This window comes from Schistocerca nitens, chromosome 3 (assembly GCF_023898315.1).
Source record: "Schistocerca nitens isolate TAMUIC-IGC-003100 chromosome 3, iqSchNite1.1, whole genome shotgun sequence".
Classification (NCBI taxonomy): domain Eukaryota; kingdom Metazoa; phylum Arthropoda; class Insecta; order Orthoptera; family Acrididae; genus Schistocerca; species Schistocerca nitens.
Window position 1 is genome coordinate 805,122,506 of NC_064616.1, and position 27,592 is coordinate 805,150,097.

Here is a 27,592-nt window from a genome sequence, read left to right on the forward strand (position 1 = left end):
GATTTGTGGACAGAAGCTTTTCTGTTTGGAGGAAATTTATTTTATAGATAATGTGTGACAATGTTACATATTAACACTGCATCATCTGCTGAACATGAGTATTGTGTGGAATTTTGTGGAAAAAGAAGGGAGGAAAGTGATTTGGAAATATAAACATAAGCGTCAATACAATATGTAGCCAATTCTCTTAAAATCACAACTGTGAATGCACGAGACTCTGAAGATAATAAGTATATTGACAACAGAATAAATTAAGTTAGTTTGTTATAAACACAATTACAGCAGAAATGCTCAAGCTTGGGGGAGAAACATCAGTAGAAGCACTTCACAAAGAACTTGAACAAGTATGGGAAACCAAGAAAATCCCAAGTCACTGGAAAACTGCCCTAATTCACCCTTTGTTTAAAAAAGGTGACAAAAGGGATGTTAACAACTATCGTGGAATATCGCTTCTCCCAGTCCCATACAAAATTCTATCAAAAGCCCTGCTCAATCGTGTATCACCAATTATAGAGGGAAAACTTGGAGAATATCAAGCTGGCTTCAGACCAGGAAGATCCTGCGCCGAACAAATTTTTAACCTTAAAACAACAATGAACTATTTATCTACAAGGAGCAAGAAATATTTCATAACATTCATTGATTTCAAAAAAGCTTATGACTCAATCGATAGGGACACACTCATCAAAACACTTCGAGAATATGAAATAGATGAAACAACAATCACCATAATCAAAGAAACATTAACAAATACAACATCAAAAGTAAAATTCCAAGGAGAAATTTCACGGCATTTCGAGGTCAAAACTGGCGTCAGACAAGGAGATGCGCTGTCCCCGGTACTCTTCAACTGTGTTCTGGATAAAGTCATAGCAGAATGGAGAAAACTCATGCAAAAACATGGAGTTGAGAAAGTCCAAATTGGAGGGAAGTGCTACAAAGCCATTGAAACCAACTGTTTTGCCTTCGCTGACGATCTCGCCTGTTTAGCTTACACAAAAAAAGACACAATAAAACAAATAGAATTACTTAAAGAAACTGCTGAAAAAGCAGGCTTGCAAATTTCATTTGAAAAGACAGAAATCATTACAAATATCAAAAATCCACCAAAGAAAATAACTACGAAATACGGGAAAATACAGGTATCTAAACATTTTAAATATCTTGGTGAACTAATTCAGCCTGTGGCAAAAGGTCATCCAGCCTGCAGGGCTAGAATACAAAAACTAGAGACAGCAACTCACTACTGCAGACAAATGTATTCAAAAAAATGTATATCCAAAAACATTAAACTCAGACACTACCAGACTGTCATTAGACCGCAGATACTATATGCATCAGAAACACTGGCAAATTTTACATACGCAGAACAGATAGAAAATCGTGAAAGAAGAATTGTGAGGACAATTCTTGGACACAGGAAAATAACAGATGATCAAGGCAAGCCTGTATACAGACTAAAAAGCAACAAAGAAGTGTATACGAAGTGCAGCAAAATTACAGACGAAATTAGAAAAAGAAGATGCTCCTTTTATGCTCACATCATGAGGATGAACCCGAATAGGCTTACAAAACAAATATTTTCGTACATCGCAAATCTAAAAAATAAAAATTTATGGTTTATCAACACAGAAAGAGATCTAAAAGAAATGGACATAGATCAGGAAACAATATTTAACAGAAACATTTTTAGAAAAAAACTGAATTCATTCACGGGTTTCGGTGTGAAAATTAAGAAGACTTGTGGAACTAAATGGTCTGAAGAGAGAAAAGCCGCCTTCAGCACAAGAATGAAAGAAGTGTGGACTGAGAGAAAGAAGACTTCCCAGAAGCGCAAGAAATAACTGTTTTCACTGTCTTTAACGGCCAAATTTGTATAATAATAATAATAAAATAAAAAGCATAAACATTATCCACTGTGAAACAGTTAAGGTTCTGCGCTTGTGATTGTGATAAGATTTGATTGCACATTTATTGTATGAACAGTTGAATATTTGTATCGGAAAGTAACACATTTGAAGAACATAGTGTGGAAATGGCAGAAGTAAATAAAGTACTAGTCTTGACTAGTTTATTTATTTTACACCTCTAGTTCCATAGAACTAAAGTGAGGAGTAAATCTCCAAAGTCATGAAACATATCAGTACACGAAATTACAATATAAAAGTACTAACAAATAAAAAAAAAGACAGTCCATAACTTTATGTAAATGCAATCAACAATATGAAATAGGAATCAGCTTAATTTTTCACGGAACTCCTCAACAGAATAGAAGGAGTGACCCATGAGGAAACTCTTCAGTTGTGAATTGAAAGCACATGGATTACTGCTAAGATTTTTGAATTCTTGTGGTAGCTTATTGAAAATGGATGCAGCAGTATGTTTAGCACGCCTTTCTGCAAAAGAGTCAAGGAAGTGTGATCCAAATGCAAAGTGGATTTCTGTCTAGTATTAACTTAGTGAAAGTTGCTAATTCTTGGGAATAAGCTGATATTGTTAGCAAGAAATGACAGTAAAGAACATGTACATCGAGAGGCCAATTTCGAGTATCCAGACTAGTGAAGGGGGGTCGACAAAAGGTTCATGAACTTACACCACTTATTGCCCGAACTGCCCATTTCTGAGCCAGAAATATTCTTTGAGAATGGGAAGAATTTTACCCCAAAATACAATACCATATTTGTGTGTCGATTCCAGTGGGAGGCAGGGGGAGTAAATTTTATAACAATGTATGAATGAAATTTAAATATTGGTTCTAAATGATTTTCAGGGGATATATTTAAAATGTGAAGCACAAATAACCATTTGTAATCAAATGTGGTTGGCTGCAGATGGACGTTTAACTAGAATAACTCGCCATATGAATCGCTGAGCTGAGTGCACGGAGAGGTTTTTTCAAGGTCTTTTGCAATGGACACTGATCTGGTAAGATTGTTTAAGCAGCAAAGTGCCACACATGTATACCGTGCAGAGTAAGGCATTTTTGGGAGTTAATGTTTTAAATTTAAACTGACAGAGTTCTGACTGCTCTTATTCAGTGGTTGAGTTATCAGTAGCTGCATGACCAGTTCAATTTGTTTTGGTATGAAATCGAACCAATTCCAGTTATTTCTTGATTTCATAAGAACTCATATATTTCATTTTATATCTTTGTGTCGATGGATCCTGCTTCATATATTTTATGTCTTTCTTTTATTTACTGACTGAATTTCACTGACCGATTGTTTAAATTTAAAATGTGCAGATAAGGGTATAAATGCAATGGTGGACAATCACTCCCCTCAATAGAGGAGTTATCTACTAATGTTTAGTGCTTCATTTACCCCTTGGTGGGAAAGAAGCGATAGATAGTTATTTCCTCTGTCTCATAGCAGTTTGGCAGGCATGACAGGGATTTGAAATGTGCGCATGCTACTCTCCCAGTACATTACTATATGGTCAATAATTCTGCAGCAAACCAATTTTAAGATTAGTGATCTCTAATTTTATGGGTCCACTGTTTTACCCTTCTTAAATACAGGCACTACTTGTGCTTTTTCGTCTCTTGGGACTTGGCAAGAGATTTGAGATAAATGTAAGCTCAGTAAGGGGCCAATGCTGAAGAGTACTCTCTGTAAAACAAAACTGGGATTCCACCTGGACCTGACAACTCATTTGCTTCCAGCTCTTTCAGTTGCTTCTCTATGCCAGGATAGCTATTAGCTATTACTATGGCCTCCATATGGCAGTCTGTGAGACAGTCAAATGATAGTGTGTGTGTGTGTGTGTGTGTGTGTGTGTGTGTGTGTGTGTGTGTGTGTACGATACTCCTTAATGAATGATTTCTTAAATGCAAAATTTAAAACTTCAGCTTTCCTTTAGCTGTCATCTACTGCCACTTCAGAGTGGTCTACAAATGACAGAATATAAGCCCTCGAGCCCGTTTTACATAGGATCAGATTTCTCTCAGGTGCTTTGAAATACGAGGTGCATTCAAGTTCTAAGGCCTCCGATTTTTTTTTCTAATTAACTACTCACCCGAAAACGATGAAACTGGCGTTACTTCTCGACGTAATCGCCCTGCAGACATACACATTTTTCACAACGCTGACGCCATGATTCCATGGCAGTGGCGAAGGCTTCTTTAGGAGTCTGTTTTGACCACTGGAAAATAACTGAGGCAATAGCAGCACGGTTGGTGAATGTGAGGCCACAGAGAGTGTCTTTCATTGTTGGAAAAAGCCAAAAGTCACTAGGAGCCAGGTCAGGTGAGTAGGGAGCATGAGGAATCACTTCAACGTTGTTATCACGAAGAAACTGTTGCGTAACGTTAGCTCGATGTGCGGGTGCGTTGTCTTGGTGAAACAGCACACGCGCAGCCCTTCCCGGATGTTTTTGTTGCAGTGCAGGAAGGAATTTGTTCTTCAAAACATTTTAGTAGGATGCACCTGTTACCGTAGTGCCCTTTGAAACGCAATGGGTAAGGATTACGCCCTCGCTGTCCCAGAACATGGACACCATCATTTTTTCAGCACTGGCAGTTACCCGAAATTTTTTTGGTGGCAGTGAATCTGTGTGCTTCCATTGAGCTGACTGGCGCTTTGTTTCTGGATTGAAAAATGGCATCTACGTCTCATCCATTGTCACAACCGACGAAAAGAAAGTCCCATTCATGCTGTCGTTGCGCGTCAACACTGCTTGGCAACATGCCACATGGGCAGCCATGTGGTCGTCCGTCAGCATTCGTGGCATCCACCTCGATGACACTTTTCGCATTTTCAGGTCGTCATGCAGGATTGTGTGCACAGAACCCACAGAAATGCCAACTCTGGAGGCGATCTGTTCAACAGTCATTCGGCGATCCCCCAAAACAATTCTCTCCACTTTCTCGATCATGTCGTCAGATCGGCTTGTGTGAGCCCGAGGTTGTTTCAGTTTGTTGTCACACGATGTTCTGCCTTCATTAAACTGTCGCACCCACGAACGCACTTTCGACACATCCATAACTCCATCACCACATGTCTCCTTCAACTGTCAATGAATTTAAATTGGTTTCACACCATGCAAATTCAGAAAACGAATGATTGCACGCTGTTCAAGTAAGGAAAATGTCGCCATTTTAAGTATTTAAAACAGTTCTCATTATCGCCGCTGGCGGTAAAATTCCATCTGCCGTACGGTGCTGCCATCTCTGGGACGTATTGACAATGAACGCGGCCTCATTTTGAAACAATGCGCAGGTTTCTATATCTTTCCAGTCCGGAGAAAAAAAATCGGAGGCCTTAGAACTTGAATGCACCTCGTATCTTTCGCTGAGCTATGTTGGTGGAAGCTGCTATATGCTTCACACATTGATTTTTTATAGACACACTAAATTTTACTAACAATTGCCTGCTGATATTTTTCCACATAATTTTTTGAACAAAGAGAGCAGCAATCTCTGCTTCCTAGGCATTTCTAAATTTTGTTGTTTAACCATGATGGGTCTTTTCCATCCTTAATCCACATACGTGCACATATTTTTCCAGAGTGCGATTTACAATCAGTTTAAACTTTGCCCTTAAATTCCTCTATATCCCTCAACTTTTTCCTGTCCTTATCCCATATATGCACTAGACTGGCATGTTAATCTATATTTGGCAATGACAGTGGTATAGGGTGGCTGGATGCCCTTCTTGCTGCCCCCCCCCTCCCCCTTTTATATTCATACAAGTGGTTCTCTTTTCTCCAAAGGTCTCTTTAATTTTCCTAGTGAGATATGCCTCTACATCCTTACATTTGTCCTCTAGCCATCCCTGCTTAGCCATTTTGCACTTACTGTCTCTCTTATTTTTGAGACGTTTGTATTCCCTTTTTGCCTGCTTCATTTACTGCATTATTATATTTTCTCCTTTCATCAATTAAATTCAATATATCTTCTGTTACCCAAGGATTTCTACTAGCCCTCATCTTTTTACCTACTTGACCCTCTGCTGCCTTCACTATTTCATCCCTCAAAGCTACCCATTCTTCTTCTACTGATTTCTTTCCCCCATTCCTGTCAATCATTCCCTAATGCTCTCCCTAAAACTCTCTACACAACCTCTGGTTCTGTCAGTTTATCCAGGTCCCATATCCTTAAATTCACATGTTTTTGCAGTTTCAGTTATCTATCTGAAACCTTCCAGTATCTCCAGGCCTCTTCCATGTACACAACCTTCTTTCCTGATTCTTGAGCGAAGTGTTAACTATGATTAAGTTATGCTCTGTGCAAAATTCTACCAGGCATTTCTTGCCCCCATTCCATATTCACCCACTACGTTTCCTTCTCTTCCTTTTCCTACTATCGAATTCCAGTCACCCATGACTATTAAATTTTCATCTCCCTTCACTATCTGAATAATTTCTTTTATCTCATCATACATTTCATCAATCTCTTCGTCATCTGCGGCTGGCATATAAACTTGTACTACTGTGGTAGGTGTGGGCTTCATGTCTATCTTGGCTTCAATAATGCGTTCACTATGCTGTTTGTAGTAGATTACCCGCACTCATTCATGTAGTAGCTCACCCGCACTCATTCACCTCATCACAAGTCTTGTTCCTCCTGGCACCGAATTTCACTAATTCCCACTATATCTAACTTTAACCTATCCATTTCCCACTTTAAATTTTCTAACCTACTTATCCGATTAAGGGATCTGACATTCCACGTTCCGATCCGTAGAACGCCAGTTTTCTTTCCCCTGATAACGACATCCTCCTGAGTAGTCCCCGCCCAGAGATCCCAATGGGGGACCATTTTACCTCCGGAATATTTTACCCAAGATGGTGCAATCATCATTTAACCATACAGTAAAAAGCTGCATGCCCTCGGGAAAAGTTACGGCTGTAGTTTCCCCTTGCTTTCAGCCATTCGCAGTACCAGCACAACAAGGCCGTTTTGGTTAGTGTTACAAGGCCAGATCAGTCAATCATCCAGACTGTTGCCCCTGCAACTAGTGAAAAGGCTGCTGCCCCTTTTCAGGAGCCACACATTTGTCTGGCCTCTTAACAGATATCCCTCCATTGTGGTTGCGCCTACGGTAAGGCTATCTGTATCGCTGAGGCACACAAGCTTCCCCACCAAAGGCAAGGTCCATGGTTCATGGATGGGGGGGGGGGGGGGGGGGGATCAGAGGTGCATACCAAATAAATGAACAAAGGACAGAGCTGATGCCTCATGGTACACAAAACAGGTCAGAATACTGTTGCAGAAACAACAAAAAAAGCATGCCAAATATATACAAACACAAAACCCACAAGATAGGCAACCTTCCACAGAAGCTTGAAATTTAGCATGGACTTCAATGTATAATAGTTTCCACAATGAAACTTTGTCTTGAAACATGGCAGAAAATCCAGAGAGATTCTGGTCGTACGTAGGGTATGCTAGTGGCAAGAGACAATCCATGCCTTCTCTGCACGATAGTGATAGCAATGGAAATACTATCGATGGCAGTGCTGCTAAAGTAGAGTCACTAAACACAGCCTTCCGAAATTCCTTCACCATAGAAGACAAAGTAAATATTTCAGAATTCAAATTGAGAACAGCTGCCAATGTGAGTAACTTAGAAGCAAATAACTTCAGAGTAGTGAAGCACCTTAAATCACTTAATAAAAGCAAGTCTTCCGGTCCTTACTGTATACCAATTAGGTTCCTTTCAGAGTACGTTCATGCAGCATATATATAACCACTCGCTCAACAAAAGATCTGTACCCAAAGCATAGAAAGTTGCACAGGTCACACCAATATTCAAAGAAGGGTAATAGGAGTAATCCACTAAATTACAGGCCCTTATCATTACTGTTGATATGCAGCAGGGGTCTGGAACATATATTATGTTCAAACATTATGAATTACCTGGAAGAGAATGGTGTATTGACACACAGTCAACATGGATTAGAAAATTTCGTTCTTGTGAAACACAACTAGCTCTTTACTCACAGGAAGTACTGAGCGCTACCAACAAAGGATTTCCAATTGATTCCGTATTTCTAGATTTCCAGAAGGCTTCTGACACCGTAATTCCCAAATGGCTTGTAATCAAATTGCGTGCTTATGGAATATAGTCTCATTCATGTGAATGGAGTTATGATTTCCTGTCAGAGGGGTCACAGTTTGTAGTAACTGATGGAAAGCCATCAAGTAGAACATAAGTGATTACTGGAATTCCCCATGGTTGTGTTATAGTCCCTGTGTTGTTCCTTATCTATGTAACTGATATAGGCGATTATCTGAGCAGCCATCTTAGGCTGGTTGCAAATGATGATGGTGTTTATTTCTAGTAAAGTCATCAGAAGATTAAAACCAACTTCAAAATGATTTAGGTAACATATCTGTATGGTGCAAAAATTGACAGTTGACCCTAAATAATGAAAAGTGTGATGTCATCCATATGAGTGGGAAAAGGAATGCATTAAACTTTGGTTACACAATAAATCAGTCAAATCTCAAGGCCATAAATTCAACTAAGAATTACAGTTACAAAAGCTTAAATAGGAAAGAGTACAGAGAAAATGTTGTGGGGAAGGCCAACCAAAGACTGCATTTTATTGGCAGAACACTTAGAAGATGCAACAGATCTGCTAAAGAGACTGCTTACACTACACTTGTCTGTCCTCTTTAGGAGTACTGCTGCATGGTGTGGGTGCCTTACCAGAAAGGATTAACGGAGTACAACAAGAAAGTTCAAAGAAGGGCAGCACATTTTGTATTATCGAGAAATAGGGGAGATAGTGTCACAGACCTGAAACAGGATTTTGGGTGGACATCATTAAAACAAAGACATTTCTCACTGTAATGGGATCTTCTCATGAGATTTCAGTCACCAACTTTTTCCTCTGAATGTGAAAATATTTTGTTGACACTGACCTATGTAGGGAGGTATGATCATCTTAAAAAATAAGGGAAATCAGAGCTCACACAGAAAGATACAGGTATTAGTTTCTTCCGCGTGCTGTTCAAGAGTGGAATAACAGAGAATTATTGTGAAGGTGGTTCGATGAACTCTCTGCCAGGCACTTCAGTGTGATCTGCAGTGTAGCCATGTATATGTAGATGCATCCTTGTCTGTATAGTGATACTGTGGAAAAGGCAGTCTGTAGCTACAAATTATAAAGTAATTCCATTCCGTGCAGGTTGCCAAACTAGTTGTTCATGATAGTTTTCAGAAAATGTGTTCCAAAGTACTTCACAAAACCGGCTGTCCTTATCACCTCTAACTGAATCCACAAACATCCTAGTCGATAATCAGTATGTCAAAGTTACTTCCAACTTACACTGCACAGTTGTGATAATTCCAGGCTACTGGGTGCAGACTATCTTTGAATGAATGCAGAGCTGTTATGGTGGCATCGGAAGGCCAATAAAAACACCCGACGATTACTCTGATCTCACCTCAGCCGGTTACTTACATCCACAGAATTCTGCAGTCAGACACTATTTCGACCTCGATAGACAAAATATTTTTGTCGATTGCAATAAACATTCCCTGGCCTATAGTGTTTAAGCTACATTTTCGACATAAGTTCTGTGTCTCGTTAAACATTTAGGAGCTTTCTACTATGTATTGTATCCAGCATTCAATTACAAGTAGAATTTGAGCATGACAACTTTCCTAGAGGGAATTAAATTCATTAAATTTATTACGAATGCTTCAGCGATTTACTGTTAGAATTTTGACAGTTGAAATGTCTTTACTCTGTAAGCGATCTCATTTCACTCACTGTATATCATCAGTGGCTTCAAACTATCACCTAGCCTAAAGAAACCTCCTTGTGCCCTCCACAAGTACTCTACTACCCAAGTAACTGCTTCCTCTGCGTAGTGCATCCAACAGCTGTTGAAGTCTGGAGAGGCACGGGGTCAGCATACCACTCTACTGGCCATTATCAGCTTTCTTCACCTCGGAGCACTACTTCTCACTGAAGTTGCTCCTCAATTGGCATCACATTCCTAAGTGTACTCTGTTCCACTCTTCCCACCAAGGACAAATACCTGGCAGTGCCGGGACTCAAATCCAGGTCCTCCACATACCAGTCAGACATGCTGACCATAGAGCTACAGAGATGGACAATTCCTATGTTTGGTTAATTATAACTCAATATTATAATGTACATAAAGTTGATGTTTTGAGTACTGCAGCACTGGAATTAGCAAGATGTTCATAGCATTATTTATTATAGTACAATTTAGATTTAAATATTGTGTGTGTGTGTGTGTGATTTGACATAAAACGGATAGAATGGTAGTTTTGTTAAAAGTACTTACGCTGAGTAGCACAGTGGTCACGTGACCGAGTCTTTAAATGAGCATGCAGAGCAGTGCAAAGAATCTTTTATTGGGCTGTCTTCAGCTTGGTAAGGTCTTGTGCCTGGTTTGACAGCCAGAAGGCACAGGGGCTTGAGACTGTGTTAGTGGCACTTGATTTGATCATTGATCGTGAGTAGAACACTCAGAAATATTTCAGGGCTCTGAATTTGGTTGGGACTTAGAAATTTCAAGTCACTTTCAGTCACTGATTCTTTGCAGTCAAGCATACTTTATTGCTATTTAACTGTTTGTACGCAGCTGTGAGCTTCAGTGATTTGACTGCATAATAATTTGACTCAATTGTGTGATGAACTTTTTCTATATTATTCGTGATAATCTCGATGATAATGAACTTCAGATTTCACTGTGAATGCTAATAAAATTTCACGCTGATGAACTTTTAAGAGTCTGTCACTGGTTCTTCATGAATTAATGCACGTTTTTATGCATTTATTCCATAACTGCTAGTGTCTGCAAATGCTCTGCTTGCACCACGTAACTATACTTCACTTTAATAATCCGGGTATTCTACAATTGGTTTATTAATTTAATGTGAGCTTACCATTCACATAGATATTTGTGTGCTTATAAAAATAAACTTCTGGTTAAAATTTCAAGCAACCCGTTGCAGGCAACACTAGCCTATGGGGTCATTTTCATATATTTATCCTTCATTTTACTTACTTATTTGTTGATTATATCTTGTTTTATTCAGTAGCGTCATTAGTAGAAAAGGGCCTCTGGATTAAGTTTATACAATGACTTGGGCTTAAAAGAAACAGAGCACGGCCAACCCCTGGTGATTCAACAAGCTATACTGAAAAATCAGGTTGTACACTGCCCACAGTAAACTGTTTTTCCAGCCACAACAGAGTTGTGACACGTAAAGGTGTCAGCTGGCTTTTGGATTTGCACAGCCAAACTTGTTAAATATACAAAGCTATCTACTTGAAAATGTCAAGCCTGTCAGTGACACTAGTTCACCAGATGCTGGCATATACAAACAAGCAGCCTACTCTCCTTGTGGTTCACAAATCGACACTAGCATCTTAGTGTCTGACTGAGCTGGTCACTGGCTGTTCAAAACAATTGACAACTACACTACAGATGCCATAAATCTGCACTACACAGTTACTAAAATATGAGAATATGGCTCTTAAATACACAGACATGCAAGGACTTCATGAGTTAAACTATAAAAGTCCACATAAAAAGCTAAATATGTAACTCGCTGCTCTCACAGTGGGTCACAAATGGAGGTTAGTGCCTGACACTGTATCATCAACATGATGCCTGCATAGTCAGCATCAGAGCTCCTATTTGCTGATTTAATATCCACAGTGCCTCTGTTAACTAAAATTAGTAGCTATACAAATGTGAGCAATATTAGACAAACAGGAAGCAGTAGTAACAGTCCTTGTGTTTTAGAAATTCACATCAGAATCAGCATTGAGACATTTAGTCCAAACTTGTATGGCAGCAATGTTTGGTGATTTTGTCTTTAATAATGTAACATCACCATCCATTAAATATTTTCTACACTGGCATAGAATCTCAAACCACATGCTGTCTAAAAGCAAGATTATCCTGCATAAACAACATAGTTGTATAAACACATTTAGAAGACTGAAAAATCTTGTGTGAATGTCTCAAGCATACTGCCATTCCTGGATGAAACACTGACATCAGAGAGCAATGTGATCATTCTTCATTCTTGCTGACTTTTTTATTTCTTATGCACAAGCACAATGTATGCCAGATCAGTTGTTCAGAGTAACCATTCTGGCAAAAACTAGTCTGTAGGTCGTCGAGTTCGTTTTTGTAAATATTGTGGCTCTATTTATGCCTGTGCCCTCAGTACTGTGAACTATTCAGATGTACAATTGCAGCTGCTTACCTGAAGATACACTATGCGCTATTAAACACAGAAAGAGTGAAGGGGATGTTCTTCAACTTAGGTTACAATATTTACTGATACCTCTTCTTAGTTACAAGACTAATGTACAACAGACATTAAAGATTGACTTCTTATAACACTTTAACACACTACTTCTTTTTCTAGTAAAAATGAAAATTAAAAAGCAATATGCAGAAATAAGTAAAAAATAAGTTATACTATTTAGATGACAAATAAATTTTGACATACCAGAACAGAAAAGAAAAATGGATGCATAAAAAGGGCTAAAAGGCAAAATATCAGGTAGGTGAGATGGTACAAAAGCTCTGCATCTGTTATCATCTGTTCTAGGCTTTTTGTAAATGTTCCTTGGTTTCCCATGATGCTGACTAAGTGGACTCCTTTGAGCAATACCTGAAAAAAGGAAAAAACTTGGTATCATTTGTTAAAGATCTAATAAATATTATCATATGAAAGGTATGAAAAAACACAGCAGGCACCATTGTTTTATTTTTTTTGAAAGCATTTAATTGTGCACAGACACTGAAAGCAACTCATGATTATTGTCATAGTGCGTACAGCTTCCCCCTCCCCAGCATCATCATGGTATCTATACACATAAATCCAAGCAGTTATACATAGTGATATAAATTAATACTTACAAGAGATCAAAAATAATTCACATTTCATAACATATCATATTGCAGTGCTACCACTATTTTCTCGTGCTACTGTGTACCATTGGGACACGGGCAAGTCCGTTGCAGAAGGCCACAAGAGCAGGCAAGCATAGAGCAGACCAAAACACCATTACATCAGATGCAGCAAAGCCACCAGTCGATTCCCACACGGTAGGCCAAGCTGGGATCCAAAAAGGCAATAACACTGAAGCAGCAGAAATGCATGGTGATTGCAGCATGGGCAGGCCAAGTACTACACCTCCAAGCTATGCGCTTGTTTTGGTGTGCATGGTTTGAAGCAGTGCTTTGGCAAAACAAGTCGGCATTGAACTAGTATGAATACCCATCACTTTTAGCTGAATGCGTCACAGTCTGTCAGCTCCATCTACAGGAGGAGGTCTATGTCATCTGATGAGACAACATGCTTCTACAGGCAGCCACCATGTGATTTGGCATTCACCAACTACAGGTCTCCTCCTGGTACTAAGCCCACTGCTACGGACTTAGCACCTTCCTGTCAGTGCGTTACTTCCAGGCTCACTTCAGCTGCAGCCTGCATTCTCCCCGGAGACCACCTGCTCGAGACTAGGGTGGTGCAGCTGCTCAACCACCCATGCCTGTGAGGGCATACTGGTGCTGTATGCTTTTGCTCACATGGAAAGACACCACCACTACGAACTGCCTTCCACTACAAGAATCATGATGGATTTCCACATCTGCCTTGAGCTGCAGATCGGTGCCCAGGTGGCACCTGTGCTTCCACGGACTCCATGTGTCAGCATTCCTGCCCACCTGTTGGCTGCCTGCTGCGTCAGCACTGCTGCTCTTGCTGTCATCAGCACATAACCTTGCCACCACCACAGAACGTCATTATGACTTGTAGTTTAATCTCTGATAATATGTATGACTAGTAAAGATATTTCCCTGAACAACCATTAGTCATCATCCTGACAACAGCCCACCGCCTCAACTCAACCATCCCACGGAGGTTATCCACAATGGACCTCAATTTTGCTGTCAGATATGTGATTGACATCAACAGCTGAACCAGAGACCTTGTCTCCAGCTGCAACCCGAAGCATCAAGCTGCAGTGGAGTGCAGTGTTTTTTCGTGTTTTGTTTGACTGCAAGTGCCATGGTAAGTCTGTGGCTCTTTTGCCAGATTTTAAATTGTGTTTGAAGGTTCACTATGTGGCAGGTACACTCAGGCAGTGATATGAGGGTGTGTAAATATAAATATTAATTTTCACTAGGTTAATATGGGCAACATGACGTATCATGAGCAAGTGACAAGTTTCTTTGTCTACAAATATATATGGTGTTAACTTTATGTAGTGTTTCAGGAGGTGAAGCTGACTTTTGTCAATAACTGTTATGGTAGTGTTACAATTAAGTCTCCTCATCATTTTATTTTATTTTTCCTGTTGTTTCTGTTTCTTTGTATTTACTGAACAGAGTTTCCACAACAACACAGTCTGACAACTGTAGAAAATGTGAGCTAGTCTGTGCTGCTTAGAATGAGCAGCGTATTTTGTTTTCTGCAAATAGCTCATTATGCTTAAACATGAACAGGAGCAGTCATGATTAGCCACTCAGGTGGAGAAGTTAAGTTACAGTGTTAGAATAGTATTACATTTCAGTGTCCTTGTCATCACCCTGTTTTGTTCTCATTATCTGTTGGATTTTATGTCATTGTAGAGGGTCAACCAATGTCCTTTGCAGTACCACAGGGCAATACTGTGGACCAAACATTATGAATTTTAGCAGCTGAGGCAGCTCAGCTGCAAGCTTACAAGGACTGTATGTCCAAGAAAATAAAAGCTGATGAAAGGAACAGAGCTTTGCACAGAAGAGTTACTCCAGCACATGAGAAGAAAAAGCAGAAAGAAAGTGAAAACTGGATGGTTAAAAATGAGCCTACTGGAGCAAGGAATGTGAAGATTTTGAAGAGGCTGGAGGGAAGGAAAAAAAGGGCAGTAATCAGCTAAAAGGAAGTTAGTAGTGTCAGGTTAGTGGATGTACAGTGTAATAATGTAGAAGTTAATAGGAGTAATGCAGAATTATCAGCTCCAACACCCAACATGGATAATTTATATGCAGTAGTATCTAAACCCCCCCCCCAACCCTCCCCCTTCAAATCATGGACTTTTCCATCGGTAGAGTGGCCTGCATACCTCAGGGATACAGATAGCTGTACCGTAGGCTCAAACACAGCAGGAGGTTATCTGTCTGTTGAGATACCAGACAAACATGTGATTCCAGAAAAGGGGCAGCAGCCTTTTCAGTAGTTGTAGAGGCAACAGTCTGGATGACTGACTGACCTGGCCTTGTAACATCAACCAAAACCACCTTGCTGTGCTGGTACTGTGGATGGCTGAAAGTATGGGAAAACTACAGCTGTAATTTTACCAGAGGGCATGCAGGTCTACTGTATGGTTAATGCTGATGGCATCCTCTTGCATAAAATATCCCAGAGGAAAAGTAATCCCCCATTCGAGACTCCGAGCAGGGACTATTGAGAAGGATGTTGCCACGGGGAGAAACAAAACTGGCATTCTACGGATAAGAGTGTGGAATGTTAGATCCTTTAATCGTGCACATAGGCTAGAAAACTTAAAAAAGGGAAATGGAAATGTTGAACTTAGATATAGTGGGAATCAGCGAAGTTCTTTGGCAGGAGGAACAGGACTTCTGGTCAGGTCACTGCAGGGTTATAAACACAAAATCAAATAGGGGTAATGTAGTAGAAGGTTTATTAATGAATAAGAAAGTAGGAATGAGGCTAAGTTACTATGAACAGCATAGTGAAAAAACTATTTTAGCTAAGATAGACACAAAGCCAACACCCATGACAGTAGAACAAGTTTTTATGTCAACTAGCTCCACAGATGATGAAGAGATTTAAAAAATGTATGAAAAGATAAAAGAAATTATTCAGACAGTTGAAGGAGACAAATTTAAATGTGATGGGGGACTGGAATTCTATAGTAGGAAAGACAAGGAAAAATTGTAGGGGAATATGAACTGGGGGAAAGGAATGAAAGAGGAAGCAGCCTGGTAGAATTTTGCACACAGCATAATTTGTACAGAAACCTCTTCTGTTGCAAGCTCTTCGCTTTCAGTATTTTGGGAAGAGGTGGTGTGGGCCAAAACAAGAGAGAAATGTCCACTCATAGCTCTTCAGGTATGCATTTTAGAGCCCATGTTTACATGACTTTTTTTCTTTTTTTTGGTACATATCAATTCCCACCAAAATATGGAAAGTAAACCACTTTTAGTAGAAGTGATGTGTCTCACAATATTGAAAATGACCAAGTGCTTACAGCTCTTAATTTATGCATTTTAAAGTCCGTGTTTACTCAACATTTTTTGTCGTTTTAGTGTAAAGAAGCTGTCTACAAAGTCTGTGAAGAGAATTTACTTACACTATATATATGAAGCCCTGGAGTAGCCTGGAAGCATGCAACTGCTAATATGCACACAAAATAATTACAATTACAGTGAAACCCCTATCTTACATTTTCATCCAGTCCAGACATAAAAAACGCAAAATTGAGGTAAATTAAGAAATATGAGCAAAAACATATGTAACTGACATATACAATTAAAAATTATAATCCTTTCCAATGTACTGTATAAAATCTGTATAAATGAAGGAAATAAAATGTACAATGCAATGTTTATACACTAATTTGTGGTAAGGAATTTCGTCAGTTCTTAAAGAATCACAGATGTGTAACAGCAAGTAAATACTCATCAAAAAATTGAAATTGGTATCTGGGTACAAGATAATTGGGCTATTTTTCCACACGCTACTACTGCATGTTGTGTGTCAAAATATGCATTTTTGAGAGATCTTTCCTTTGTGCTCAGCCAGAAAAAAGCAAAAATTTATGAACATGGTGAGTTAAACTGAAAACTGATCTAGAGTGAAAGGTGTCGGAATCTAACATGTGAGGAGTGTGTTTTCCTTCTGTAGCCAATGGCAGTGCAGCATACTCTGGTGACATGAGCACAGTGATCTTTGGTGTATTGCTTGTAAGCCTCCAGCAGGCAAGCTCATTTTACATTGTGTGGATTGAGTATGTTTCACACTACTATTGGCAGCAACTGATGTAATCACGACTGTAGTGGCACTGTGAAAGCAATGAGAAACGAGGCTATTGATTTGACAATCACTATACTGCTGAGTTGATGTTTATGGATATGTCAGTGCCAGGAGAATCCCTGTTGTAGCAAGAACTCTTTATGGGAATGTGTTTGTGGTTGCACAGCATGTGAAATATTTGTGACAAGTAAGACTATGAATGTTATTGTTCATTGTTTCACTTTCAGCAATTTGAGCTGTCCCCTTACGTTCCTGCCTTACCACATACTTGCAAATCACCACACACTACGAAATGGAGAGCCAAATATTTATTTCATCCTTTGTTCTCTAATTAAATGGAAATGAAAATCGAATATTACAGAACATACTTGTATTGCATTCATAACAAAGTCCCAGAACGTGTTAATAATGCTAAGATGGAAGAAAATGTTAGCATATAGCAGGATGTGAACTTACCACCTCTAACTCTGTAAACTACGACATCATTCATTATGCTACACATAAATAAAAGAGTTTTGTCTCTTGTCTTGGTTATCAAAATCTCTTTTGAAGCCTTATATTTTTGATGCTTTATTAACTGACATTTATTGATAAGGGTGATGTGTGTGTCACCAATTTTCAAAGTGCTGCTGCTTTGAAACAGCGCGCGCGCGCGCGCGGGCACACACACACACACACACACACACACACACACACACACACACACACACACACTTTCTCTCTCTCTGCAAAGGAAATGAATAATCGAAATGCACACAGTTCACACCAGGGTTGTTCACACACGCTCGCAAAAATCGAGTCGAAAGCTCAATAGTGACATCACAACTCCAAAAAGTAATGTCAAGTATACTTGACCATATGTTACATGTGTTAGTGTGGTGTGGTGGATGCACTTGCTGTTGGCTGATGTAATATGTCACCAGCCAGTACGAGCTCACTAGCTGGAAATGACAGTAGTTTCCTTGATTCTGACTGAGCATATTTGTCGAGATTCAGTGTCTGAATTTAAAAGACTGATGTTCGATATTGTTGCTAAATATAGTAAATTGGAAATACATGTGAAAAGATTAGACTGAGTTATAAGTGGCACAAGAAAAGGTTGCGGCTGGGCCCCTTCATCATGTATTGGCTTGGTCTGGAACATTTCATGTCGAATGTCCTGTTTCTCTATTGCTGTCGAAACCTTGCAGTAGTTATATCATGATTGTGTAGTGAAGCTACACATGGAAGTTGTGCTGGCAATGCCAATTGTTGATTACAGCAGCATTACCTCTCTCATGTCACCCCTCTCTGCAACAGCCTAAAATACTCCCTTAACTCCGTCACCACTCGTGGTGCAAATCATGTCTTTTGTGCTACTTATAACCTGCTCAGTCACATCAAACGTCAACAGGAAGAAAACAGAATGAAGTCAAGCGAGACAATGAGTAAGAATGTAGAATCGAAGTAAATATTACTAGGAAGAAACATAAAATCGAGGAATTTTTAGCATTGATCTTATGAGTTTTTCCCTGGGGCTTCGAATTTATAGCTTAGAATTGCAAAAAATGTAAACTCAGAGAATTTAAAAATCAAAGTTCCACTGTATATCACTTACATATAATTGGTTGGGCTATATGCATTTTTAGCTGTTTCATGCTTTGTTTTAGTGTATCAAATACCATGACAATGGTGTGAAAACAAAACTGATGGTAATAATAAAAGACAATTAAACAGATGTGTGTCATGCATTAAAAAAAAAAAAAATACAAAACAGCCACTGGCAACCAACTTTACCTACTGCAGCAAATGCTGAAAATCTATGACAGTATATTTACATCCAGAAGAAAGTGGTCTCTACTAATCTAAGGCTTGAAAATGTTGTGCTTACTTTTGAAGCTTATTCCACACAATCCCACACCACCTTCTCAAATTGTACTATGCAAACAATTCTGAGAGCCTACGCCAGCTCTCTCTGGCTTTAACATTGCAGTTTCTCCTAAGTTTATCTCCACACTAACAATTTCTTATGATTAAAATATTCCTTGTTGTGATAACTTATACATATCTGTACATATATGTTTGACACTCCTGCTGTACCACTGATTCAATATATGTCTGCAAGTTCCAATAAGAATATAAAGCTCCTTCTTTGACAATCAAACATGAACTTTAAACAGCCATAAACCCCATCAAGGACAAATCACGACTATATCAATAAGGCAGACAGTTGTTCTTTTACTAAAGATAAGCAGTTTACAAACATGTATCTCCAAAGAATGGCACATTCAAGACCTTGTAACATCTGAAATATTCATGGTACTGTTTCATATTTTCATGGGAAGTGGACATAAGAGATGATAAATGTATTCTCCATTATGTACAAATTCTCTTTGTTTACTGCAACAAATAAACTGGAGATTTGGGGCTGACTGTACAAAATGTACATTTTCTAAATTATTTATCAGTTTCATTTAAAGTGATAATATGAGACAGCAATTATAATTACCATAATTGTCATAAATTTATAAAAAAAAGTTACTGTTCTGAGGTGTAAACATTACACCCCAATTTAAAAACACAATCCTTTAGCAAAGGAGCTTGTAGTACTCCTCTTATCAGACATCTTATAACTTCAAAAAAGAAATTTCAATTGCATATTAACTATAGAATGAATACAAAGTGGCCACACTTTTAAAAAAATAGTCCCATCTGTTTATGGGCCATCTAGAGGAATCCTTTCCAGCCTCCCAAGACCATCAACCCCAAGCCTGGTTCTGGCTTATTGATGATATATTCATGATCCGGAATCAGGGTCAAAACACCCTGTCCACATTCCTTCACAACCTCAACACATTCTCTCCCATCCACTTCACCTTTGTCCTTCTTAACCCAATGTGCCACCTTCATTGACCTCCACCTCTCTGATGGCTCCACCCACACCTCTATCCATATTAAACCCACTAAGCACTAACAGTATCTGCATTTTGTTGACAGCTGCCATCCCATCCAGCCTGGCCACCTATGGGCAATTTATCTGCAGTGATGAGAATTCCCTTGCCCAGTATTCTGAGTGTCTCACGAAAGCCTTGATAGAAACACACTAACCTACTCCCCCCTCAACACACACACACACACACACACACACACACACACACACACACACCTAGCCCAGAAGCAGATTTCACGTGCCATATCCTAACATACCACCAATCTCCCACCATCCCCGAGAATCAGCTACAAGAGAGCATCGCCATTACCCAATATCATTCTTAACTGGAACAACTGAACCATATTGTGCATCAGAGCTTGCGTTATCTAATATCATGTCCTGAAATGAGGGACATCCTTCTCAACCTCCCCTCAAGTGGTGTTCCGTCACCCACCCAACTTAATCATCATCCTAGTCTATCGCTATGCCACACACACTCCCAATCCTTCGCCACAGGTATCCTATCCATAAGAGGCTGAGCCGCATGTGAACTCTGCTGCAAACACTACACAGATTTTTATGTCACTATGATATACCAACAATTTATCCACCAGGATGAATGGCCACCACCAAACTGTTGCCAAGAACCAAGTTGACCATCTAGTGGCACAAAATGTTGCTCGGCTTAAAATATTCAATTTCAATGGCTGCTTTACAATCTAGGCCATCTGGATCTATCCCTCCACACCAGCTTCTCTAAACTACATAGATGGGAGTTATCCTTGCAATACATCCTATGCTCCCACAATCATCCTGACCCACTGTTCCTACACCTTCAACCCAAAAGGTTCCCCTTCCTACAGCATATCACTCCCAATTTATGTTCCCATGTCACCTTCAGCACGCACCATTTCCTACTGGCTCCATGAGTGTATCACATGCTCAGCCCGTGCACCTGCCACCCCTCCCCTCCCTTCCCCTCCTGCAAGTCTCAACAGTCAACAAGCTGCCTCCCTCCGAGCCGCTAGCCACCCACCCCAACCCCTCTTCTGGCCTCCTGTCTCCCTCTTCCCGTACTCACCCCACCTGCCTCACACTACTGCTCCTCAACCTATTCCACCAGCCAAAATGCAGCACTGGTACTGTGCGTCCAGCTTGTGCCATGTAAGGTTTGTGTGTGTGTGTGTGTGGGGGGGGGGGGGGGTGCTCTAGATTTAAAAAGGATTACTCTGAAAGCTATAAAGTTTTCTTTCATTTTTTCATGCCTGTTGATGACTCAACGTTTCTGCTTTTTGGTGAGTGCTCTCCTTTACTCCTAAAATATTTACAGTCTTAAACTTCATGGCAGATTAAAGCTGTGTGTCAGACCAAGACTCGAACTCAGGACCCTTGTCTTTTGTGGGCAAGTGCTCTTACATTCTACTAGAACCTTCCTACTATAATGAAATCTTATTATTTATGAAAACAGATATACATACAGATTCTCTATGAAATGCTGTACTGGAAACCACAAAATGATGTACTACCGTATAAACTTCTAAAAAGGGAAAGAAAGCTTTGCACCACTGCATATCTGTGAACTTATGTGGGCTTAGACTGAGATGCAGCAGTGAATGAAAGAATATGCTATAAGAAAGTAAAAAATTACTTTTCACAAGGTAAGACACTATTTTTTCTGCAAAATAAAAACAGAACAATAATCAACAGTCTGTTCGAAAGGGTGCTCCTTTGCACATCTGTGAACTGAAAATCCACTGCTGGGTAACATGCAATACTGTGTTGTTCCACCTTGTGCATTTAACAGGCTCAGACCTCCATGATACACATCCCCGATTGGGACATTGCTGCTTAAGCCCGGCCCACTCTTCACTGGCAGACTTCCGAGCCATCCAACCATCTGGAGGGTTTCTGTGATGATGCAATGAAAATTTCATCTGGTCCCAGAAAAACGTAATCAGGTTCAGGTTAGCAGAAACCACAAGCCATTCACTTAGGTTGATTCCTGCCTCTTAATGGCACATGTTCACATAGTTGTGATGTGCTCATGAATCTGAATCATCATTTTGCAAGACAAACCTAACTGACCAAATGCTGACTGTGGGCTCAACAATAAGTTGGAATTTCCTGTCCTCATACTGCACAGCTTTTAAAATACCTTGAATAGTGATGGCTGGCATTCGACACCTCTACATGATATTGGCCCACAACATGACTGACCCACCTCCATGAAGAACCTGCAGAATTGCACACCTGAGGCCTGCACTGGTACCCAGCCACCTCCATACTCTTCTATGATGACCATTAGGCCTCAGATAAATCTTGCAGTCACTGGCAAAAAGAGCCCAATGCCCTTGATCAAGCAGACTATTTCAATTTTACAAGGTGTATCACCCAATGAGAGAACATTTTAATCACGATAACAGATTATACGCTTTGGTGTTCATTACACTACACAATTTGCATGAGCAGTTTTTCCATCTCCAACTTTCAAATTCCTTTATTGAAATTTTATGATACCGGCATTAGGAGCCATCAAGTTTTCATGCATTTCCACACAATATAGTTCCAAAATTAGGTCTTTCTCAATAAACTGTAGTTCAATATTTATTACATAATGTTTTGTCAGATTAAGTTTCCATAAATCCATTCATGGATCCCAATGGCAGACATTCTACATTTATATTGAATGCGGAATTAACTTCATTTATTTTAGACGTATTTCTTCTGCTTATTACAGACATGTTATTTGGAGAAGCACACAGCAGTACAGCAATTTATACTTACCCACAGGTAGTGAGTGGTGGTCTGAGGTAGACAACTGCCAAGTACCTAATATGTTTGTGAAAATATTTTTGGCTGGAAGAATTGTTAGTGGTGCTTCAGGAAAGTGAAATAAATTCCCATTGTGTTTTAATTATGCACACACTTTTACAAAGCAGATGAAATACAGTATAAAAAACTGCCAAATGAGTGGCATCAAACATCGGAGTTGTGTGTTCATACTGCATGCTGTTTCCACTAGACCAATGGTACATAAAGCACTGAACTACTTGAGCATTAGAAAACTTTCTCTACCAACCACCACAGCCTATAGTGACAGTGACTTGTGAAGGAGGCTAGACTCCAGAGATCTTGAGGACAATCAGGATTATTGCTTGTTTGGAATGAGTTGGGACTTATGCTGCAGCTGATCAGTGAATAGATTTGTTTTTCAAGTAAAATAAAATTGCAGCCTTAAAGGATGGAATCAAACTTGAAAGCCTCTGACAGGAAAGTCTAGATACTGAACATTCAGTTATAAGACATCAGTGACAAAAATACCAACTCATCCAGCTATTCAGTTATTAGAAATTGTTTCTATTAGATAATGACTGCATATTCCACCTACAGAAAAAGTATGTTTTATTTGTAAGCTTCTAGAATGCTGAGTTGATAATGTGTGCAAGATAGGTTTAATACAGCCATTTCCTGAGCCTACAGTTCCTCAAACAGTAGCCATCATTCCTTGAAGCTGTATTTCCACATTATCCACATACTTGGCAGCAAACACATTTAGTTACATAAAAATATTATTTACAGACAAAAATTACTTACTGTTAATGTGCCAAGGAGCCACAGTGTTGGTTCTGGCCCAACAGAAAATATCAGCCTCAGAATTGTAGAAGCAACTAATGTCCTTACACCAGATTCACGAGGTACTGTTATAACAATAGCTGCAGACACCAGCATTACTGCCCATATCAAACCCGACAAATGATGACCAAGCTCTGATAAGAAAGGCAATATATTAGTGCAGCATTAAGTATTATAATTGGCTTCAAAATGATTTATAACAAAAGAAAGTATGAGAAACAGCTATGAGCCACTAAATACATTTCAACATTTAATTATGTACTATTTTTTAAATGTGAAGAATGGTATTGAAATGAAGCAGTTCATCATCAAAGGGCTTTAATAATATGCAAAAATTTATGTTGACTATACAAATCATAATTAGCTGACAGCCATACGAAAGTACTTAGAGACTCTGAATGAAGTGCTGCATTGGTTAGACAGTGGACATGTTTTCTTTGGAGGACTATTTTCAAACCAGTCTGACGACTTGTCATCATTTCTAATTCACTTCAAAGGATTTAAAAAGGATATGGATGATTTCTTGCTCCACACTTATCCAATGAAGCTTGTAAGGAATTTCTGATCAGCACAGCATCAGCAAGGGGCTACACTGCAACCCTTCCTTCCTCCAAATCTGAGAATGCATTCTGTGCACATGAAAAACATGCTTTCAAATCAACTTAGGATACTCCACTAAACACAAAACCAGTTGGCAAAACATATTTAATTGGTAAACTTCATTGTTTACATGGAAATAAAAGTGTTTGGATTGTTGTGTGGCTTTTCTAACCTTGACATCTTTGAGTCTCATCCAGAGACTTTTTACTCATTGAGGTTGTTGAGCACCTGCAGAGAACCAGCTGCAGGTTAAATGGATATTGTTAGTACTGTACATTTCCAGACCACTGGTCAGGTCTGGGAACAGGGCACTGATCAGTAGTGTCAGAGATGTGACTTGTTAACCCTGCCTTACACTTCAAAGTGAAGCTAGCAGCCCTGATCAAGAACTTATTTCAGTAACATAGAAGTGAAGGGAGTCGGTACAATTCTGCTGATTACTTCACTGAAAGCAGTGTAATTAAGTTGCAAAGCGCAATCATGTGTCTCTCTAAGGCCTGGCATATGTGGGTTGTGGCACAAATACACTTTTGCAACTTATATCATTAAAGAGGATTATTACACCAGCTCACTCAAATAATACAACCAGGAGAAATTGATATTAAGAAGAATTAACAGAACTGAGGAAAAACAGAACAATATCACACAAAATTGAAATATATTTTTCCCACAAAAAATTTGAAATTTAGATATAAATTTGAAAGTAAAACTAATTTACATTTTAGTTGGTCTGAACTTCATATTATGGTAAAAAATATTATTAAGTAAGTTCATAGGAAGTTATGTGCATGCTCAGTATATATAATTTCACAGTTTGGCACTTATTTATAAACTTAGAAAACTGATGTAAGTAAAAATACCATGAAGAAAGAAGTACAAATATTTGAAACACACTGAAAGCCTACAATACATTGTACAGAACAGTTAACCTGTTTTTATATTATTATTATTATTATTATTATTATTACATGACACTTACTTGGCATTGTTTCAGTAAATGGATAAAAGAATGCTACAATAAGATTGATCAAAACTGCACAGTTAAACAACATATTGCTCCACAATGACATGTGACTGCTAACCCAGAACAAGACAGGCTGACCTGCAAATTAAATTTCCATCAAATGAATACATACAACCAACATGCTTTAAACTTTACACAGAGAATTCTACTCGCACATATGCAGCTGCCTTACCTCTTAACTTTTTTTGCCATTTCATTTCATAAAACATATCCTCTGTCCGTTCAAAGAAGTCTGAAACTTTTGAACCTTGGTCATCCCTTTCAGCTGTATTCAAAATTCTTGTTTTTGTGTCTTGTGTAAGATATTCACAAATTTCAGGAATAGGAAAAACAATTTGTTCCAGTGTCCTATCTTGACGCACAATCTATAAGTGAAAAAGCAGTCATAAGTTAACAGTGTGAAGCTTTTCAGATCTTCATTCTACACATTGGTATGTTTTAAAAAAGGCACTAAAACTGTGAAAGAAAGTAAGTTTACTGTGAATTCTTATCACTAAAGGTCAGTTTGTTTTCAGAAATTTTAAATGAGCAAATTATAATAATTCGAGTCACTAGTACCTCCAGCAGCAAGTTAATTATGCCCATAAGTAAAATCAATGGTGAACATTCTAGTGACCTTGATGTTGCAATGCTCCATTTAGACATTTTTTCTATACTTTACATACTAATGGAATTACAAAAATGATGCTATATTTTTACTTCACCACTCATCCTCTCATAAATACATGACCCTTGAACTTAACAGTGAGATGACAGATCATAGAAGAAGCAAACATGTACCACAATGTGTCCATTGGAGGCCTCCTCACTTGTTACCTCAGCTCCCATATTTAGACTTGCAATGGCACTCAGCAGAATATACTCCCATCCTCTGCTTTCATAGTATAAGGGAGTCTTCAATATTTACAAGCATTTTAATAACTTGTATGGCTTGCAGTGCACTCAGGAAAACTGAGCACATTAGAAATTTCTTTCAAGGGTCACCCATTTCGGTGCATTACGGCCACACTGAGCTTATAATACTATTCACAACTATATGTGACGTACTCAGCCATAAAAGTCTTTGACTACCTACCCTGTGATACAAAGAATTTAATAACTTCAAACACAAACTGGAACCATATCTACTATCTACTTGAAAACTCCTATTATTTCATAGAAGAATTTCAAAATATGGTAAATTCACTAAGGAAAGTGAATCCTGGTGAGACAGTTGGGGAAAATGGTTGACCAGAAGGCAATAACCTTGCTTTGATCCAGCTCTGTATGCTTCAGTATAGATGAGAGACTTACCTGAACTTTTACAAAATAAGGAACTAAAAACATTACAAATGTATACAAACTTGCGCATGCTGCAGGTGAAAAATAGGTCTGCATCTTGTCTTATAATTGAATTAAATGGTTGTAGCTCCACCATAAGCTGAACTGAAAAGTACCTTTTTTTTCTTTTATTTCTTGATGGTGACTAGTTTCAGACAACTCTGTCCATTTTCAAACCATCCGTATTGTAAGTGTTCCAAATATACAGGTGATAGACTATGTACAGAAACTGCCCCTGCAGTGATGATAAAAATGGCACTTTGGCTGACTCACCAACAGTAAATACTCCACATAGGATGGACATTAAAGTTATGTGTGTCCTATGTGGTGTATTTACTGTTGTTGAGTTGGCCATAGTACTGTTTTGATTATCACTGCACGGGTCGTTCTTGTGAGGATTACGATACGGTTGGTTTGAAAATGGATACAGGTGTCCAAAAATAATCACGAGCAAGAAATAAAAATATATAAAAAAACTTCTTAATGCAACTAATGACAGAGCTACAACCATTTATTTGAATATCAAAAATTGTTTATTTTTTAGCAATAAAAATTTAAAAATAATTCTAAGTCTCTGAATTGGTCATTGTGGATGTTCACTTCAATCTTTAAGTGAAACCTCAATATCTGAGACATACAGTCTCAACATCTGATACATACAGTCTAAGGCCAGTTCCTTTTTGAATCTCTAATGGCCTGAAACCTGGGTGAACAATGACAGGGTATGCAAAACTAGGTACATCTGATATGCTTATCAAATTGTGAGGAGTTGTCATATAAGGGGAAAGTAGTGGCCTGAAGTAAGGTATATCCCAAATGCATCCCTGGCCATCCCGATTTCCTCAAGACGGACATCATATGATATGCTTACCTCCACCAGATGCATCACTTTTGCCAGTATTCTATAAGGTCCTAGAGCTTTCTGTTCTTTAACTTAATTAATGCCCGTCTTAGTTCCTTCTGAGCAAAGGGAATCACGAGACTATTATTCACATGCTGCTCTACAAACTCAGAGTGAGCATGCTGATGGTACTCAGTGTCTTCCATCATTGTATCGTCCAGCAAAGTTCCGACAAGAGAATGGTCCAATAAGACATGTCGAAACCT

The 27,592-nt window shown here is 38.9% G+C and overlaps 1 protein-coding gene across 1 annotated transcript in view; it reads right to left on the minus strand.

Annotated features, from left to right (window-relative positions):
- The window catches only part of LOC126248830 (inositol 1,4,5-trisphosphate receptor), a 367,806-nt gene that overhangs the window by 42,655 nt on the left and 297,559 nt on the right, over positions 1 to 27,592 (minus strand). Inside the window, exons 39-42 of the mRNA XM_049950243.1 lie at positions 25,338 to 25,530; positions 25,121 to 25,243; positions 23,503 to 23,675; positions 12,459 to 12,623 (exon numbers count right to left, since the gene is read on the minus strand). Coding sequence (XP_049806200.1) covers positions 12,459 to 12,623; positions 23,503 to 23,675; positions 25,121 to 25,243; positions 25,338 to 25,530 — 654 coding nt within the window. The remainder of the gene's footprint in view (positions 1 to 12,458; positions 12,624 to 23,502; positions 23,676 to 25,120; positions 25,244 to 25,337; positions 25,531 to 27,592) is intronic.